The sequence below is a fragment of the Salminus brasiliensis genome, chromosome 13 (assembly GCF_030463535.1).
Source record: "Salminus brasiliensis chromosome 13, fSalBra1.hap2, whole genome shotgun sequence".
NCBI classification, from domain to species: Eukaryota; Metazoa; Chordata; class Actinopteri; order Characiformes; family Bryconidae; genus Salminus; species Salminus brasiliensis.
This window is the reverse complement of record NC_132890.1, coordinates 32,880,155-32,900,488: the sequence shown is the minus strand read 5'-3', so window position 1 is coordinate 32,900,488 and position 20,334 is coordinate 32,880,155. Positions and strand designations below refer to the sequence as shown.

The 20,334-nt window shown below is 38.1% G+C and overlaps 1 protein-coding gene across 5 annotated transcripts in view; it reads left to right on the top strand.

Annotated features, from left to right (window-relative positions):
- plch1 (phospholipase C, eta 1) overlaps positions 1-20,334 on the top strand; it is an 87,418-nt gene that overhangs the window by 59,534 nt on the left and 7,550 nt on the right. For 4 of the 5 annotated variants that reach the window (XM_072694974.1, XM_072694973.1, XM_072694976.1 and 1 more), the window contains exons 11-19: positions 820-981; positions 5,595-5,657; positions 10,025-10,122; positions 12,573-12,670; positions 14,680-14,859; positions 18,468-18,575; positions 18,925-19,049; positions 19,217-19,301; positions 19,416-19,562. In XM_072694974.1, coding sequence (XP_072551075.1) covers positions 820-981; positions 5,595-5,657; positions 10,025-10,122; positions 12,573-12,670; positions 14,680-14,859; positions 18,468-18,575; positions 18,925-19,049; positions 19,217-19,301; positions 19,416-19,562 — 1,066 coding nt within the window. The remainder of the gene's footprint in view (positions 1-819; positions 982-5,594; positions 5,658-10,024; positions 10,123-12,572; positions 12,671-14,679; positions 14,860-18,467; positions 18,576-18,924; positions 19,050-19,216; positions 19,302-19,415; positions 19,563-20,334) is intronic. The other variant, XM_072694975.1, reaches the window with a different exon arrangement.

Here is a 20,334-nt window from a genome sequence, read left to right as displayed (position 1 = left end):
TGTGGAGTGGACTGTGGAGAGTGGCTTTAGTAGCTCAGGTGGAGATACAGAGTCTAATGGTAGGTTCAGAGAGGCAGTACCTTTTATGTTATTACATTTGTAATAGAGTTTGCAAATGCAAAGCTACTAAGGTGGTATATCTGGTCTCATTTTATTAGGCTAGTCTTCTATTGAACATCAACACATGCTTAAAGTGTTAACAGACTGTCAGGTTTAGGATTAGAACGAGGATTAGGTTTAGGACTGGGGTAGAGCTATATGAGTAGTAAAGGAATACTCCATTTGTTTTGAGTCACCCAGTGAGTTTTTCATGCTACAGGTAAACATATGAACATTATTGTATGTGTTAATCAGGGACATAATACAGATCTGTCAGATAGAGATTACATTGAAAACTGATGTATTTCTACTAAGTAGCATTGGAGCATTCCAGACATGTGGCTTTTGGTTGGTTCTGGGTAGGATTGACACATGCAATACCAATACCAACTGAGATTTTAAGCATTGGTCAATACTGAACTGATATTTGCTCTATAAAACTACTGAGCTTTAATGGAAAGTATTCACATAGTATGAGCATCTAAAAGTAGTCTTTCAATGTAAAAACTACTCAAACACTCAAACAAATATGCTGTTTCATTATAGATTTGTTATAATTTTATATTAAATTCTTTTTTTTTTACTCTCATATTCCATCAAGCATTTTCTGCAGGCATCAACCCGACACTGGTACCCATTTCTGCTAATATGCTATTTAGTAGCAGTTATCTGTTTTGTAATTACTGTTACTCTTCCCCACTCTTTCTCTCTCCCTCTCAGTCTAATGGTCCCACACAGCATCTGGTTGAAACACACATCAGAAAGAAGCTGGACTCACTCTTGAAGGAGTCTCAGATCGGTGATAAAGAAGATACAGACAGCTTCTCTATACGAGCACTTCTTCGAGCCACCCATGAGGGCCTGCACAAAAACCTGCGCAAGGTAACACTAGACAAGCTGTGTGTGCATTTGCACGTCTGTGTCAGCAATGGGTGCAACTTAAAGTAGCTGAATGCGTTCATTCTAAGGGGTGTCCACAAACATTTGAACAGATAGTGAATATACAGTTGCAGAACCCAATATGGATTCATTATGTTGCAGCCCTCCTCAGTATTGTTTATCACTGGTCATTTTCTGCCCTCATGGCTGCTATGAACCAAACACTATATGGATGGTGGACTATTCCCATTCTCAGCTCAGCGGTGACACTGCTATAGTAGTGTTCGTAAGGCACAGCAGGGTCACTGCTAGGTTGAGAGTGGGTTGACCATCCAAACATATCCAGCCAAGAACGGCTCTGTGATAAGAAACTGATCATCGACGAAAGCCTGGAAGATGGCTAACACACATACCGCATCAACAGAACTACAATCTCTACCTGACACCTACATAGGTAGACATACAAAAAAGGGTTTCTAATAAAATGGCCAGTCAATTCAGAGTATTTATTTATCATACAGCTACAGAACTGAAGAATGGGGAGTACAGGGAGTTTTTTGTGCTTCTGAGTTTGTACGTGAGCAGATTTGAGCAGCAGATGTCAAGCATCACAGAAATACAAATCTTACAGCTTTTTGGCTTTTTGTGAAAATAGACAAGCCCTGTCCTGCAGACACACTCCACATTGTCATGGATACACAAGTACACAAATACAGTGCCATTCACTTATTAATATTAATGTGTTATATTTAGTGTATTTGTTGATAATATATGAAGTGTAAATTGAGACACACCAAGACACATTTTGGATGTTTTTGGATGCCAGTTTAATCACACTATTTGAAATATGAAGCTTTTTAAAAAATATATATTTATTAATAAATGATTATTAGTTTTAGATCTTTCATGTACAGCTCTGTACATCGTTCTGAACACACTTTCGTATTTATTTTATTTGTTTTCTCCCCAATTTAGTTATTTTCAACCACTAGATAGGACTCCCCCACTACACAAGGCAACCAATGCTGGATAGGTGAAGGCTAGGATGTGCTTTTTCAGAGTCACTTGAAGCCAGCTGACCACATATTACTATTCATAATCTATTCATAAGAAATCAAGGCTGTTATGTTCAGAATTTATACAGTATTGTATGTATGATATTGGAAAAGAAAGGACCTTAAATAGTGCCCTGCTGAAGTGATAATGTGTAAGTTGTGCTCTCAGGTAGGGTGTGTCTCCTGCAGTGAACCCTTTTTTGGTGCTATATAGAAGCATTTTTGGAAGGAGTTTATAAGGAAACATTTATAATATGTTTTTTTTTCTGTTATATGAAGTATGAACTATGATAGTAATAGTAATGAACTATTTTTACCAGGCAAGGCATCGTTTTTACATTCAGATGCTTTTCTAAGTTGCTATATAGAACCCCTGCCTTTACTGCAGAACCCTTGAAGATCTAATTTTTAAGAGTGAACTGTAACACCAGCAGCCAAAACACGTGAGGAACCTCTGAGTACCCATAGAGTTTGGGACACACTTCTTCTGGAAGCCTCTTGGAAGCATCACACTGCAGTGCCCAAAACCTCTGCAGCAGCACCACTGTTTCATGTTTCATGTTTGATATTTCATATTTCACTCCTACCCCCTCTCTCTTCTTCCTATTATTAGACCTGGCACTCCCTAAACATCCATTTTAATGAGGCATCTGGAATGCGCTCAGGGTGTTTCTCTTCCTGTAGCGTGTGTGTGTTATCTAATCTGCTTCCCCTCATGGTGTATGTGCCTGTGTGTGTATGTGTGTATGTGCATGTCGCCTGTAATGTCTCATCTGGGCATCTGTCTGTGTGCGTGCAGAGTCACATGTACACTGCCTTCAGTCAGAAGTTGAACTTTTCCAACTGTTTAATATAAATGAGCATGTTTTCTTTGTCGGTTTGCCATAACTTAACATATTAAAGCATGATCAGATTCATTTAGATAAAAACATCATCATAAAAATGACCCTGGATTTGCCAGGGTTCTTTAGTAAAGCCAAGGTTCTATATACAACCACGACAACTCAATGTACCATCTGATTTTTAAAATTAATTAATTCATTCATTCATTTTTTGTCTGTTTAAGTTATTCTCAGTGATGGACATATCCTGTACACGATTCTTTAAATATATATATATTTAAAAAAAAAAACATTCCATATACAACCAAATACCAGGGATTCCAAAAAAGTACTAAAAACTACACTTATAAAAACAATAAAAAAAAGCAACTAGTCATTATCTAATTATTTATTAACACATCAAACTCTAAAATATTTTTTTTCAAATGCAGAAACCATTGTGAATTATTTGGTAACTAGTTATTCTGCTTTAGGGTTTGGCTTTAGTGTCTGTGGAACTGATGCTAATTGTGGCATTAATGTAGCTAAAAGAGTGGAGATAATGGGGTGCACAAGGTTTAAGGGGTTACTCTCTTAAAAGGAACTGCAAAGGTTCTTTAATAAAGCCAGTGGATCTATATCGAAACATGATAAATCATAGAACCATTTTGATACATAAATGGTTCTTTGCATTGCTAAATGTTTTTACATGTATAGGAAAACATTTAATCAAAGGACACTTTAGTAGTCTTATACATGTAATATTTATATCTATAATATCCACTAATAAATGCTGCATTCTGAGTGTTAAACCGTGTCCTTATTGACATAATAATAATCAATTAAAATTATTAATGACAAACATTAACACTAAACGGTTGTTAATGCTAATTACTTATTGATGCATGGGTGTCTATTATATAATTATTGACTATTACTAAAAGATTATGCATGATATTGAAGGTTTTTTGATTGAAGTATTTTTTTCTATTTACTATTTAAACTGTTATAGTAAAATAATATATAAAAAAGCCAATTTATGTGTATAAAAAGCCATTTTTATCCAGGCATTCTTGACTGTTTATATTTATTTGTTTGTATTTTACTGAATGTATACATTAATGGTTTTGTCAGTAAGTGTTAATTAAGCCTGGTTGTCAGGAGAATCCGGGATCGTTTCCCAGCATGGTCATCCATGACTTGGAGTCCATAAAAGCATAATTGGCTTCACAATTTTTGCCTAGAAAGGTTGTCCCACATAACTACTATATGTATATATTATATATTGCTAAAATAGCTATATATATAGTTCTTTATATATTATATTTCTAAAATAAACAACAAAATTATGTATGTAGTGTATTGGGTTGGTGCAGAAATGATGTATACATTTGAATCAAGTTCATTCAAAGCAGTGGGTGGGTGCGGGGGGATTATTCAGGTTCCTCCTTTCGGCTCTGTTATCCCCTCATATGCTGTGGCGTTCCCGCTGGGAACAGTCTGCTCATCTGAATTTATTCCTGACACAGTAATCTCTGTAGACTGTGGCCGGTTGTGCCCTGCTACATGCTAATAACCCTACACCATGCATGCTCACTCGTGCAGGCACACACACACACACACACACACATGCACACCATACCATAGAGTATTTTAGCTTTATTACATGTTTTTAATATGATTAAGTATTGTTCTTTAGCAGTTTGCTATGGAAATATTGCTGACAGTACTAGAGACCATGCATTTGATTCCTTTTGCAGTCTCTGGATAGTAGAGACAGTTTCTCTAATACCCTTAATTTCAGAAGAAACAATGAACCATCAGATACCGTCCAAATACTTTTGTGTATATAGTGTAGTTCTTTTTACTTCAGGGAAAAGTAACAGCTATACAATTCCAATTCCACATTACATACACACATACGAGTACAAACACCCCGCAGATTAGCCCATCACGAACTGATAAACACACACACGCTCGCTCACTGATGGTCAATCACTTTGCCCACTGATGGCTATATTTCAGATTAATGCAGTTCATTACAAATACACACATTTTTCTGATTAATCTATCAATCGTGTGGATCATCACATTATCACAACTCTCCCAGAAGAACCTTTTACTTAATAAAGAGTGTCTATACAAATCTACATTATGCAATGCCTAATCTGACCCGCCCTTCGCGTTGCCCTGATTGATGTGTTTTGATTAATTATAAGATAAAATAATTTCCCTTGCTTGATAAATTATGTCTAATGGAATCTCATTTTTAATGGAGAGAACTTAAAAATAGGTCATTCAGGTACATGCAGCTGAAAATATGTTATAACGCTGCATTATCCTCCTGAACCCTAGGCCTATTATTCAGTTATTAATCCTATATTAGAAGCTATGATGAATTATTTGGAAACTGTTTAGTCCCACAGGGTTCTATTTTAGGGCCTGTGAAACTTGCATAAGTCAAATTTGATAGCAATAGTTCTGAGAGTGATGCACTGATCTGTGGTCCTATTTACAGGGTTTAAGGGGTTAAAGATAATAAACCTTACCCACAGACTCTTTAACTTGGTTTTCTATTAGTTACAGAACAGACTTAAGCTAGTGTTGGCAAGCAGTATTCCAATTTGTGTGCAGTGTGCACAGTAATGCGTAACCACAGCATGTAGGTTTGAGCTTTTTACTAAACTGGTGTCTATGTGGTTTAAATCAGCATTGTGTGTGTCTGTGTTTCCATTTTCAGAATTCCAAAGAGGGCTTGAAGAAGTCTCAGAGTCGATCCTTCATTAGCAACCTCAAGCAGAAGGTGAGGACATAATATTTCATCATGTTCTTAATGGAGATTAAATCAAATCAGCCATTTAAAAGACTCGTCTCATCTGAAAGGTAGAGCTTGATGTAGTAATTAAACACCAACACCAGTATTTATCCCAACAATCACTCCCCAGTCCATGCAGTTTCCATATATTAAGCCTCTTTTAGCTCCGCCCATTTATGTTGATGTTAGGAGCATTTCAGCCTGGACTGCTTTTCCAAGTGTAGCCAGTTAGATCAGAACTGTATCATATACTGTACCAGTCTTAAAGGTACAGTTACATAAGCGTCTGTTAAATTTAAGGGGTATGAGAGGATGGAAACTGGGCATATAAACTGCATACACTCATATAAACATTGTAACTGGACCTTTAGGTGGAGTGGATTTCTTTGAATAAATAAGCAGCTGAACTGAACGAATGTAATAGTGGCAGTTGAGAACCTGTAGAGGGTTGGATTAGACCCTTTGTAGGACCATATGTTAGAACCCCCTAATGTAGATGCATGTAAATGAAGAAACTGAAACATTTGACAGATTTTTTACGTACCTGCAGATTGAAGTGCCATAAAAAAATAAATTGCAGAAGTGCTGGTACTGCCCACTGATGCGTACCGGCCCACTTGGAGCTTTGCTTTAATTAAAAAAATGTTTGTTAATTACAACAAGATCTCCTTCTTAAACTTTTGAAAATTTTAAGTTAAATTAAGTTTGAATACAACAAGTGGTTGTGCTTTCCTGTGGATATACCTACTGATCGTAGTTATACAGTTTTAATTCTGTGGCCAAAATTTGATTTTGAAAATGATTGATTTCTAATTTTGCATGTAGCCCTATTGGACAGGACTTATATACTTTTCATTTTAAAATGAAATATTGCTACACCAACATTACGCAGCATATCATCAATATGTTGATACAGTGTTTTGAACACAGTTGAATATTGAAAAACTCTTCTTAGTAATGTTACAGAATCTAGATTGACAGCTAATTGGCTGTCTAAAGTATATTCCTTAAATTGGTCCACAGCCCATTACAGATAACACTGTAAATACACACACTTCAGCACCTCACACGTATTCCTGGTTTAAGCCACACCCACTCCCTGTATGTAAGTCTTGATCAGGAATTGGAATTGGTCAATTAATGTTAGTATAGCTGTCAAAAACAATACCCAGCCCAAGGTTTGAGCACTGAATTTCCCTGCTGACACTGACATTGCACATTTACACTATTAGTATATAGATACACCTGTGGGATAAAATAGACATGGTCATTTTCACACGATCTGTCCCTCATTGCATTTCACATCATTTTGTGCTGTAGTGTTTCTGCTGTGATCTTATTCTCTCTCTCCTTCTCTGGTGTGGACTGACACTCTGAGTCAGGGTGGTCTTAAGGCAGTGCTTGAGATTATCCCCTCTGGCTGTTCGGCAGAGCCTGCGCTAGGCGCTGAGAGAGCAGCTGAGGGACTGCGAGAGTAATCACTATTGATAAGTGTGGAACGGCTGCTAATGAAGTGCCAGTCATGCTGATCAGAGCCCGCCAGCTCCCCTCTGCATGCATATTCACTCCCAATTAGCCACGAACCGTGAAATGCCTCAAAATGCTAGCACAATATATTTGGCAGCAGCAGTTGTTCATAATGAAGTGTGCTGATACTAATGTTGTTTATAACATTATTATTATATTATAACACAGTCTCGTAAATGTTGTATATATTGTTTGGGTATGGTGGAATAGGTGCTGCACACGATCTAATATATAGGCTACACATTTCTCTGCAAAAGTTTTAGGCACCTGTGAAAATTAGAATGAAAAGCTGCTTATCTGGGTAATGTAAATGTTTGTTTGAATAAGCACTGGCTTTAAATAATACATAAATACATATGCACATATATATGTAACTCTCTCTCTATATATATATAGTAACTGAAATGTGACTGCTTTGATAGTGGCCTTCAGCCTTCATTGTTGGGTCAGGTACGTCTCATCTTCCTCTTGATAATATCAGGTACGGAGAGTTAGATGGCCAATATCATGGTCAACAAACCATTTGGTAGCAGTTTGACCTCTGTGGGCCAGTGCTGAGTCCTGCTGGAAAGGGAAATCAGCATCTCGTCAGCAGATGGAAACATGAAGTACTCTAAAATCTCCTGGTGGACCAATACCAGCAGCTAACATAGTTCCCTAAACCATCACATACTGCAGAAACTTCATATTGGGGAGGATCATATTGGACACCCTGAGTGATATATTTGATATCATATAGTATATATTATTATATATTATGTTATATGTATAATGCTTGTCAGTGGTTCAATATAAACACACAGTACTGAACATTGTCGAAGACCATTTCTCTCTGTTCTTGTATTTGCTGGTAAAAATCCCATTAGAACAGATGCAGGCAAACATAAATACAGTAAAAAGGGACAAAAATGTCTCATTCTGAAGAAAGTAGTTGAGATCTTGAGAGCTAGTTTAAAGAACATATTTCCAGATTTTTGATGGACTGCTGTTCTGAGGTCAGTTCATTGGTACCTTAATAAAGCAGTATGTCTTTGTGACTGTAATATTGCACTGCAAATTTGACGCATATTTAAAATACTCAACATCAAGAGCTATTTTTTACTTGTTTTACAAATATAGTATGTCTATAAATGCATGTAGGGCTATTTTAAATTTCTGATTTTGGAAATTAAGTTTACACAGAATGACTGGATAGCTATACACTTCTGTTAATTGTAGAATTGACAGTTCTACCTTGTGGATACAGTTAAAACTAAACCACACATGTCTTGGCTAATCGATTATATTTGGTGTGAGGGGAATTTGATTATTTTACTTTCACTTAATTATGTGTCTCTTTACTGCTCTGTGGAATAATGTTGTGATGTGTATCTAATTCAGAGTAGTGGTGTTTGTATCGACAGCCTGTTGGGTGAGCACGGACTGCCTCTGGCCTGATGTCTGATAATCACTGTTATTACTGCTGTAGGTCAGTCATGGATTATAAACACAGAGATTGACTGCCTTGAACACCAGAGGAAATCACAGGAGGCCAAGCACCTTGCCATTCATCTTGTTATTTTGATGTTTTATTGGACCTGTCTTACCTTGGTCTTTTTTTCATCATTTTATGAGAAAATCAATAGATGCAATTGGGTCGATAAGAAACCCCCTGTGTATGTATGTGAGCTTGGTTCTTTCCAAGTGTCTTACATGTTGTCTCTGTGATTTTCTGTGTGCCTTATTAGATTTTATTGACTTTTTGTTAGACTGCAAACGGGCTTCTGCGTTGCAGAGACTTGCCCTGCTTCATATTAGAGAGGATGTGTTTTTCAGTCTATTACACTTATTGTCCAGGCTTGGCATGTAGCAGAGTGCACAATTAATTGTGCAGTAATCAGAAGTGCAGTGTTGATCTCTGCAATCTGTTAATGGAGAAACACCCCAAATTAATGCTTTCTTTTGACTGAAGCATTCAGGGCCAGAGTTTTTAACAAATTGTGTTTAACAAACCCCCCCCCCCCCCCCCCCCCCCAATTTAAAAAATAAATAATATTTTTAACTATTATGGTCTTTTAGAAACTGCATTGATCCCAGTAGGGAAATCGCAGTTGTTACAGTTGCAGCCGTTTGTGTAAGAATAAACACTCTATAAAGTAACAATAAAAAAAACATGCACATGTATATAAATTATATGAATATAGCAAAGTGGCAAAGTGGCAAAGTGGCGGTGACTGTGATAGTAAATATGAAACATATAAATATCAATTATTACACACATACAAAAATTAATTGCATTACTATTATTATTGCACATATGAACAGTGTCATTTGAGTAGTGCACAGATGAACCATAGGGTCCCACATTGAGAGAGGAGTTACAGAGTTTGATGGCCACAGGTAGGAATGACCTCCTATGGCGCTCTGTGGTGCCTTTCGGTGGATGCAGTTTATCCACAAAGATTTTACTTAAGTTTTGTGATGCTGAAGCCTGTACCTCACCACATACAGTACATTATATCATGGCTTGACCCATATTTAGATAATAGGACATGATATCTGTAATAGCACAAAACCTTTATAGCTTTTATACAACCATTTTTACAAAATAAAGAAACACAATGAATCAAATTCCTAAATTTCATAAGATTTAAAACTGTCAGTTTAGCCAACAAGTAGTCCCACAACAAATCAGTTCTTGCTGTAGAGATGTACAATAAATGTCTACTTTCTGCTTACTTGTTGAAAGAGCTTTAAGTCAATGTGTGTACATTTGTTTGTGTGTGTGTGTGTGTGTGTTTGTGTGTGTGTGTGTGTGTATGTGTGTATGTATGCATGCTCTTCCACAGAGGCACTCCAAATCGAGACTGAAATGTCAGAGCGTTGACACAGATGAGGACGGGCAGCAAGAGGCATCCGGAAAGGAGGCAGGAGGACAGTTCAACAGGTGCGCTGTGATTGGCTCCTTCAGCCATGACATTCCTCTCTGATTGGCCATCATGATGATACCTCAGGATATAATGAGATCCATGTCTGTTGGTTTACTTGACTTTTGTCAAAGCATCATCCAGTTGCTGCTCTTGAATTCCAGAATTCAGCTCGTGCAGTTGGTTCCTGTATAATGATTTTTTTCCCCAGTGTGTTTGTTTGATCTCCAGCCCAGACTGTCTGGAAGTGCGTCATGGCCTTAGGTCTTTACAATGAGTGGGAGGTAGCTATTCTTTTGCTTTTAGGTCAAAATAAGAAGATTTAAGGAAGCGAAGGAGAGTGATGGGAGGGATGGAGGAGGGGGAAGGGGGAGGAATATCTGAGCAACATGGAAGCAATGGAATTTACACTAGACTAAAAGTGACAGGCTAATTTAGAGGACAAGTCACTTGAAACATGTCACGTTTTGGGAACTTTCAGAAGAGTGATGCTGTTGTTACAAAAGCTCATATCTCTGAAATGGTAATTTGGTAACTTTGATGTGTGTAAATATAGTATGTGATTTTTTTTAAGGTCATTTTGGACAGTTTTTAATGGTCAGTGGCAGTGACAGTACCAAACTAAGAAGGCCCAATCTTAGCAGAATGAAGACCCTCCTCTTCCGAGAGTACTTGGGCGAATAGCAGAGTGGTCACCTTATTGACTTGTGTTTATAGGGGGTCCAAACTTAGAGGTATCTTTGAATTATTAGCCTATTCAAACTAGCTGAAGTTTTTCTTGGGTAAATAGCAACGCACTTTTGTAAGTCGCTCTGGAGAAGAGCGTCTACTAAATGCCTTAAATGTTAATGTAAATGTTAGCACTTTAATACTCGTAGACGTGTAGCCTTAGTATTCTTTATATTCATTCATTGTCCTGAGTGTCAAATGACCCTAAATGACCCAAATATAATCTATGCACCCTGGTGGTGTACAGCTGTCATTTACATTTACATTTAAGGCATTTAGCAGACGCTCTTATCCAGAGTGACTTACAAAAGTGCTTTGCTATTTATCCAAGAAAAACCTCAGCTAGTTTGAATAGACTAATATTTCAAAGATTATTCATTATCCATTATGCCATGGAAGTTCTTTACATTTTATAAAAGCTGAAAAAAGATGCTTTTCTTCTCTGTTACAGTAGCATTATGCAAGAATTTGTGCTTTGAGACTTCTAAAGGACCTACTGTTCACATGCATTTAACAAGCTGAGAGATACAGATATCTGAAGTAAAAGAAGCGTGTGGACTGTGACGTGCAGAGTAATATTACAGGATTTTACACAACTATGACTCAGCATTACACTGTTCTCCTGAGAGCTTTGCCAAAGTTACATAGTGCGGTTTCTGGCGTGCTAAGCCCAGAGTCGCGACAATAGCGGCGCTACCCTCACTATTGCAGGTCAGTGGAACATCAACATAAATTTGAAGCTGTTATTTTAAAGTAAAAATAATGCAAAGTGCTGCTTTAAACATACAAATAAATAATAAAAAATAAAGAGTGCTATTATAATTCTTGCAGAATGTTTCTGTGAAACTAAAATAAGCTATAATTAAAATATTGTGTAGACCCCAAAAATCAGTGAGATTAACTACTATTAATACGCCTAATTGTGCCAATTAGCCATTTATAAAAGAATCGGCAAGTGATTTGCAATGCTGACGGGCAGCTGACAGGATTTACGTCTGTCTCTGTTTGCTGATGTTGAACAAGGACAGACATGGTGCTTTAATACCTTTAGTGCTTTTGGATGGTGAAGCTGCTGCCAAGTGTATCAGCAGCATCAAGAGTTCTCAGACTTGGCAGCCGTAACTACAAGTACAGAAATTACTCAGCAAGCTCTCCAGAGGACGTTTTGTGTGTGTGTGTGTGTGTGTGTGTGTGTGTGTAGGGTGAATATTCTCCCATTGGGTTAGATATAAATGTCCTCTTCGTCTCTCTCTTTTCTGCTTGTGTCTCTCTTTCTCTTTTACTCTCTCACTTTTTCTTCTTGTCCCTTTTTTTATTTCCTTTTCCTCTTTCTTTTCTTTCCCATCTCTCTTTTTTTGCTATCTCTCACTCACTCTCTCTCCACCCCCAATTCTCCCTGGGGAACCAAACACGTCCACAGTCAGGAGTTCTTCTGGTCAGCAGACCTGGCAGCCTGTCCATGCCGGCCTCCACTGATCAGCGTTAGCTTTGATGCTCTGTGGTGACTAAGCTGTGGTGCCTTTGATGTTGGTCACTCCTTCTGTTCCATGTCCTATTGTCCTATTCCATTTGGTGTGTGTGTGTGTGTGTGTGTGTGTGCGTGTGCAAGGGCAGGCAGTGAGTGATTACACTGAGATGTCTTGTGGCAACATGCATCATTCATTCTGTTCTCATCCTATGGTGTGGTTGTGTGTGTGTGTATGTGTGTGTGTGTGTGTGTGTGTGTTTGCGTGTGTTATAGGAGTGGAGGCAGGAGGAGGACGATGAAGCTCAGCAGAGATCTCTCAGATCTGGTTGTCTTTACCAACTCTGTGGTGTCTCAAGAGTGTCTGGATGACGGTGAGATTACCTCACCAACACACACACACACACACACACACACACACACATACACTTATTTACTCTTTCTACACTTATTCAAGTACAGGATTTCTTGTTTGAGGGGACACACAAATGACACTCAGCAACGAACAGCAGGTCTTAAACATGCCTTTTCTGACTGCTCATTCAGCTGTTGACTGCCTTGTCCAGTTTCAGTGTTCTGTTTAATGAGTTGCTGAGCAGCGATAGCTGGAGGGACAGGAGCTTTGCAAACAAAAGCATATCATTGTCTCAGAGAAGTCTAGAATTATTTAAATGTAATTACAAGATTAGGCAAGCAATTACACAATTACATCATTATTCACATCCCTAACATTTACATTCTACTTACATTCTGTATTAGCAGGTACACTATATGATATCCCTATACTACACAGCATCACGTCTACCAAACTCATATAAAACACTCAATTTAAGGCCTTTTTAAGCCCTGTTTGAACAGGATCAGTTCTACATGAGGAGGCGGTGTGATTTAATTATGATCAGAGTTTCACTTTGATATTAGGATCCATATCAGACACTTTTCCCACGTCACGTATACATGTGTATAAATACCCTGTCTTATCATGTGGGAATAGAGTTTTTTTTTTTGGGGGGGGGTATTTAGGCATTTAGCTTCATCATGCATGGCACAGATACCTAGGGTCAAATCCCGAAGACGAACCAAAGGACTCCTCAGAGGCATAACACTGCTGGCAGCTTTAGGCAGGTCATTGTGTAGTGCAGCCCATAGTCTACATACATGTTCTGAACATGCTGCTAATATTCTAACTAAATTTTGTTATTTCAATAAGTGTGTTATATGATCATCACTTTTTTTGGAGGTGACAGCAGTGCGTAAATCGAGTAGCCACTCCTGACTCTTTTTTAATACCCTTAATTTTGGATGAGCAGAGCAATGACTGAGGTGTCCCAATACTTTGGTCCATATAGAGTACACACACACACACACATATATACTGCAGAGAGAAAATCAATTACATACACACACAGACCTACACACTGAAGTCTATTTCTGTCTTCCAGGTGTGTGTTCACCTTGCACACGCACTGCATTCAGAAGCATGTGTTGAAGCTCCCACTCACAGCATATCAGATCTCCCACACTTCCTACACTCACATACTACACACTTACACTGCTGTTCAAAAGTTTGGAATCACTCGACATTTTAATTATTGTTTTACATTTCTAATTTATTTTATTTGGCGGCAGCGCATAAGTTGAGAAGCCACTCCCATCTCAGTCATTTTTGAGGGGGTTTCTTATCCCGTGTGAATGGGTCATAGATTACATCACTTCACTTCCCCATGTACAACTAATCCCCCAAAGTAGTCCAAGACTAAATTGCAAAGCCAGTGCTAATCTGGGTCTGGAAAAGCCTATCTGGGCCATAATAGAATACTTTTACACCCTGCATTAACAAGTGTGTGTGTGATCATATCTGGATCATATCTGGATATACCACAAATGTGGTTTGAGGTGTTAGATCAGAATCCGATCACAGTGCGTCCTTGAGGTTTTAGCATCTGGCTTTTAATGCGGTCGAATGTGATGCAGTAAAGTAGCCTTACTATTATTAATGTTATTTTATTTTTGTTATTGAGATACAACTCTCTCTCTCTCTTTCTCTCTCTCTCTCTCTCTCTCTCTCTCTCTCTTTCTATCTATCTCTTTCTACTATCTCTCTCTCTCTCTCTCTCTCTCTCTCTACTATCTCTCTCTCTACTATCTCTATCTCTCTCTATCTCTCTCTACTATCTCTCTCTACTATCTCTCTCTCTCTCTCTCTCTCTCTTTATCTTTCTCTACTATCTCTCTCTCTACTACCTCTTTCTCTCTCTCTCTCTACTATCTCTCTCTCTCTCTCTACTATCTCTTTATCTCTCTCTCTCTCTCTCTCTATATATATATATATATATATATATATATATATATATATATATATATATCTTCAACCTCTCCACAGGTTCTGTGGTGAACGTGCTGTCGTTCAGCGAGACGCGAGCCCAGCAGCTGTTGCACCACCGTGCAGAGCGTTTCCTGACTTTCAACCAGCGACAGCTCTCACGCATTTACCCCTCCGCCTACCGCATCGACTCCAGCAACTTCAACCCACAGAACTACTGGAGCGTGGGCTGCCAGCTGGGTGAGGACATGGAGCTGTGACTGTGGTCATCCACAGGCCTGTTGTTTAGCTAATAATCTAAGGACTGACTGTTCAGTAACTACCATTTGAGATGAATATATCAATGATTCAGGAAAGGGCTGAGTGTGGCGATCAGGCTCAATACATGAGCAATAATAATAGACTGAAAAATAAATTAATAAAAAACACACACAGAGCAGTGTGGTGTAAAACATATGTTTGCACTGTGGGGTTAACTAGTGCATTAATGTACACATGCACACATATGCATTCATACATACTGTCAGACACACATGCTATATGTCCAAATGTTTGTGGACACCACTGGACAACACAAGTGCATTTCCCTACATTCTGCTGCACCTATTGCTATTACAAATCCTCACAACAATGCTCCTCCAAAATCTAATAGAAAGCCTTTTTCCCTGGACAGATGAGACAATTTCTCTAAAAAACTATTTATTAATAATAAAAAAATAATTTTAGAAGATTCAATAAATGAGCAGGTGTCCCAATACTTTTGTCCATATAGTGTACACCCATATGGCAGTAAAAAATGGAATACATACACACACAGACCTAAACACAAAACACAAGTCTATTTCTGTCTTCCAGGTGTGTGTTGACCTTGCACACACACTTCATTCAGAAGCATATGTTGAAGCTCCCACTCAAAACATATCAGATCTCCCACACTTCCTACCCTCACATACTACACACTTACACTGCTGTTCAAAAATTTGGAATCACTTGACATGTTAATATTTATCATTTTACATTTCTATTATGTAATAAAAATACTTATTGTCATATATGTATGTACAGTACTATGCAGAGGTTTTAGGCACCAAAGCACATCACTTAAAATCATACAGTGGTTTGACTTGTACTAGATCCAGATCTTATCAGAAAAGATGCAGCTGAACACGAATCCAGTAAAAAGGAGAAACAAGAGCTTCTCATTCTGAAGAAAGAAAGTAGTGAGGTTTTGTCTGTGAGCTAGTCTTAAGAACAGAGCTCGGTTCCTCAGGGTTTCTCCTGCACGCACCCCAGTCCAGCCAGCACAGCGTGGAGGATGTGTTCAACTCCATCAGCAGCAGCAGCAGCAGCTCACCTGATTTACCATCATTAAGCCCTGATTTACCACCAAACCAGGTGTTGATCTGAGGAGAACTCTAAATAATACTAGACTCCATGAGGAGAACCTTGGAGATGTTCTAATAAAGAATACAGTGATGGAGAACCACCACCACTTTCTGTAGGAGTGATATTATTAGTGTTTATTCTAATAGCAGTGTTTTACTGAGGAAATAAACACTTACTGCTTAGAGTGAAAAATTACATTGAAGGGACCAATAGAAATGCTCTGAAACTACTTATCTGGGCCGTAATAGACTGTTTACACCCTGCTTAAAAAAGAAAAGTGTGTGTGTTTTATATCTGGATCATCTGAATATACTTTTTTTCATATCTGGATAGAATTCTTCTTTCCCCTGTAAAGTTCCAGTTTGGAGAGACAAGGGATTTTCATGATAGCACTGATATGTATCTGCATCCACATGGTGTTTTATAAAACTATTATTAATAAATACACTGATTCCAAACTTTTGACAACTGTTTAAATGTATACAGAGATACTGAGCAGTGGTTAGAGTTAGAAGGAAGGTCAGAGAAATTAGAAGTTCGACTTTCCCATCCTGACTTGTGCTTCCCTGACCTCCGGCCTGGGTTCAGGTTTCTGGCCTTGGGCACAGATCAACTGTCCTGCGTTTTTTTTCTTATTGATTTTCTTTTAAATACACATACCTGCTGTCTACGCCGCCCGTCTTGCAGAGTCAGGTTTCTGTAATGTTTTTTTTTTTTGCACAGATGGATTATTTGATTGGCCACATTTTCATCTGTGACACAGAAAACCACCTTCTGACCCCTGTGTGTGTATGTGTGTGTGTGTGTTTTTAGGATGTGACCACTTATAGTACCATCTGCCCCCTCCTTCACACACACACACCATCTGGTTTTGAGAGTAGACACACTAATGTGCTCCTGAGCACAAACCTTCAGATTGGGGATGCATGTCTGGACAGATTGATGCACACACTACAAGACTAATACAGCACACACACACACACACACACACACACACACACACACACACACACACACTGTACACACTCAGACTAATAGCTGTGATAATTGCTCCACTTATTACACTGAGTGCTTGATGACTCCCTGACCCAAACGCAGAACAAGGGAGGGAGGGAGAGAGAGAGAGAGAGAGAGAGAGAGAGAGAGAGCATTTGAATGAAAGAAACAGTTAAAACCTCTACTTTAACCATTAGAACTCTCAATTATCGTCAGTGTGTTGTTATTATTTTCATTAATTAATTAATTAGTTAATCAGTTAATTAATTAATTCATTAAATGTTAGTTATTGTTGTGAAGACAATGCATGCAATTGTTTTGAGGAAAGAGAACACATCCATCATTGCTATAATACCGTAACAACATTTTACATGGAACTGCATAGCAACCACCTGGGATACTATAGCAACCACATAGCAACATAACAAGATGCTGTGCATTAATGTAACGACAACAGAATAGCAATTCAGAATTCTGAGCTGAGGGTGAAAAATGAGGCAAGATGACAGAAGAGACAAAGAGAAGAATACAAAGACCAAGACAGACGTCAAGAGACATGATCAAACAAGAGAGAAAATAGAGAGAGCAGAGCAGTGTGAGCAGGCGGGGGTGTCCGTTCTGTTCTGATGGAGTAATAAATCGGCGTAAATTGGATTTCCTCTGGCTTTGTTTACCTTTTTACTCTTTTCTTTGATTGTTTATTTGTTTACGTTTACCCTTCTGGCCACAGGAAATGAATACATTTATTGGTTAGGTTTAGGGTTAGATTTAAGGTTAAGTGTTAGGGTTAGGATTTAGGGTTGATTTATGGGTAAGATTAAGGGTTAGGGTTAGGTTTAGGATTAAGGGTTGATTTATGAGTAAGATTAAGGGTTAGTATTAGGGTTAGGGTTTGGATTTAGGGTTGCTTTATAGATAAGGTTAAGGGTTAGTATTAGGGTTGATTTATGGGTAAGATTAAGGGTTAGGATTAGGGTTAGGATATAGGGTTGATTTATAGGTAAGGTTAAGGGTTAGGATTAGGGTTAGGATTTAGGGTTCCTTTATGAGTAAGATTAAGGGTTAGGATTAGGATTTAGGGTTGATTTATGGATAAGGTTAAGGGTTAGGGTTAGGTGTAGGGGTACATTCAATAGACAGTCATTTACATTTAACTTCATTACAGTTGCATGTCCGGTGAGCATAATAAATAATCGACTATTCAAGTAAAGTGATGCCGTTTAAGCTATAATATTGGAACGTTCACACATTCTGATGTTAAGAACCACCACACCTGAAAATGACAGAAAACCATAAGAACCATAAAAATCCAATCTTACTTGCTTACTGGTATCCTCGTTGCTGACAGGAAATGAAACCGTTTAGCATGTTGCCCTCCCAGGTCATTTAAGGCGATGCCGTTAAGTGAATCAATGAGTGAATAAGTGAATGAATGACAAGAATTTCACCCTTGATTTTTTTTCCAGTGGCTCTGAACTATCAGACAGAGGGCCGAATGATGCAGTTGAACAGGGCAAAGTTTATGGTAAATGGAGGAAGTGGTTACGTCCTGAAACCACCTCCTATGTGCAAAGGTATGGCAATGTATGATTATAGGTACATGTGATTATAGCTAATTGTAAATATTCAAAAAGGCCAAAAATGTATGCAAAATATTTTAAATACAGAAATGATAAAAAAAATGCACCATACTATAATATTTTAGTGCTAATATGTAAATATTACTATTTTTAGTTCCTTAGAGCATTCATCATTACAATAAATAGACAATATTTGACAATGGCACACTGAACACACTAGCCATGACCCATAACCTGCCAGTATTACAGTATGATATGATTATAATTAAAGAAGATACAGTATTACTCTCACTAGTACAAATGTTTACGTCTTGCATTTTGCATGTCTGTTTCTCCATTACAGGTTCCTTCAACCCATACAGTGATGATCCTCTCCCTGCCAATCCAAAGAAGCAGCTGGTACTGAAAATCATCAGCGGGCAGCAGCTCCCTAAACCTCCTGACTCCATGCTGGGCGATCGAGGAGAGGTAAGCTCACAAACTACATTAGTAATAATAAGGAGAAGAAAGCTGCTTTGACACACTGAGTATCAGAAGAAGATACATAAAGTCAAACTAAACTAAAGGTTTGGTTTTTTTATAATTATTATTATTATTATTATTTATTTTTTTTTGCATTAATGTTTTTCTTCCAGATCATAGATCCATTTGTGGAGGTAGAAATCATTGGTCTTCCAGTGGATTGCTGTAAAGAACAGACGCGGGTTGTTGATGATAATGGTGTGTATTCATGTGCATGATTATGCTTTGTGACATTGTAGAAATACGGCATGTGTGGTAAAATATGTCTCCCTGGCTTTAATCCTGCTTTGAACAAATCTATTCCTTACGCAGGCTTTAACCCCGTGTGGGAGGAAACTCTGTCCTTTACCCTGCACATGCCCGAGATTGCATTGGTTCGCTTCCTGGTGTGGGACCATGACCCTATAGGTCGAGATTTTGTGGGCCAGAGAACTGTGGCCTTTAGTAGCCTCATGCCAGGTGAGAGAGAACGCCAGCCACTTCTGCATATAGCAGTATTATAATATGTCCTTCATCAGTGTGCAATATTATTATTGTTATTCTCAGGGGTTGGGAACCTACAGATGAACAGTGTATTGTAGCCAACTGCATACACTGCATAGTAACAAGCAGCTGATTGTACTATATTATGCCATTATATTATAATTTTATATTTATAAAGTTACCAGTTGCCTTCTTGTTTCCTATTTCTGCTTAAATACAAGCTAAGGCAAACGTTAGTTTTTAGTGAATTACATATTTATAAGATGCTTAGTGTTGAATCCAAGATGGCAGATTTCTAAATGGAGAAAGGGGTAGGGTAGCAGACGTCTTAGCCACACTTATTGGTTTAATACAATGTAGCAGTGCTGTTTTTACTGGTGCAAACCTGTGTGCAGGTCAGGAACACTAGTCATTGCAGTACATATCATATCATAAAATTCCTTGTATTTTAAATTCTGACTTTATATATTTATTCTATAAATGTCAGAACATACATTAGAGTCTAACCAACTTTAGAGTAAATAAACAGTATATTTTGCTTGTGTGTGTGTGTGAGTATGTTAGCATAACTCTTTCCAGTGTTCTCTTGGAAAAAGCCCAGTATTTACAGTTCCTATTACCTAGTTTATCCAATCAGGCCTTCATTAAAGTAAACCAAGTGAGCTTCTGATGGAACTGAACAAATTCATACAGTGTCAGGGGTTCATAGTCAGCAACCAAACCTGTATGTTTGTTGTTTATCCGTATA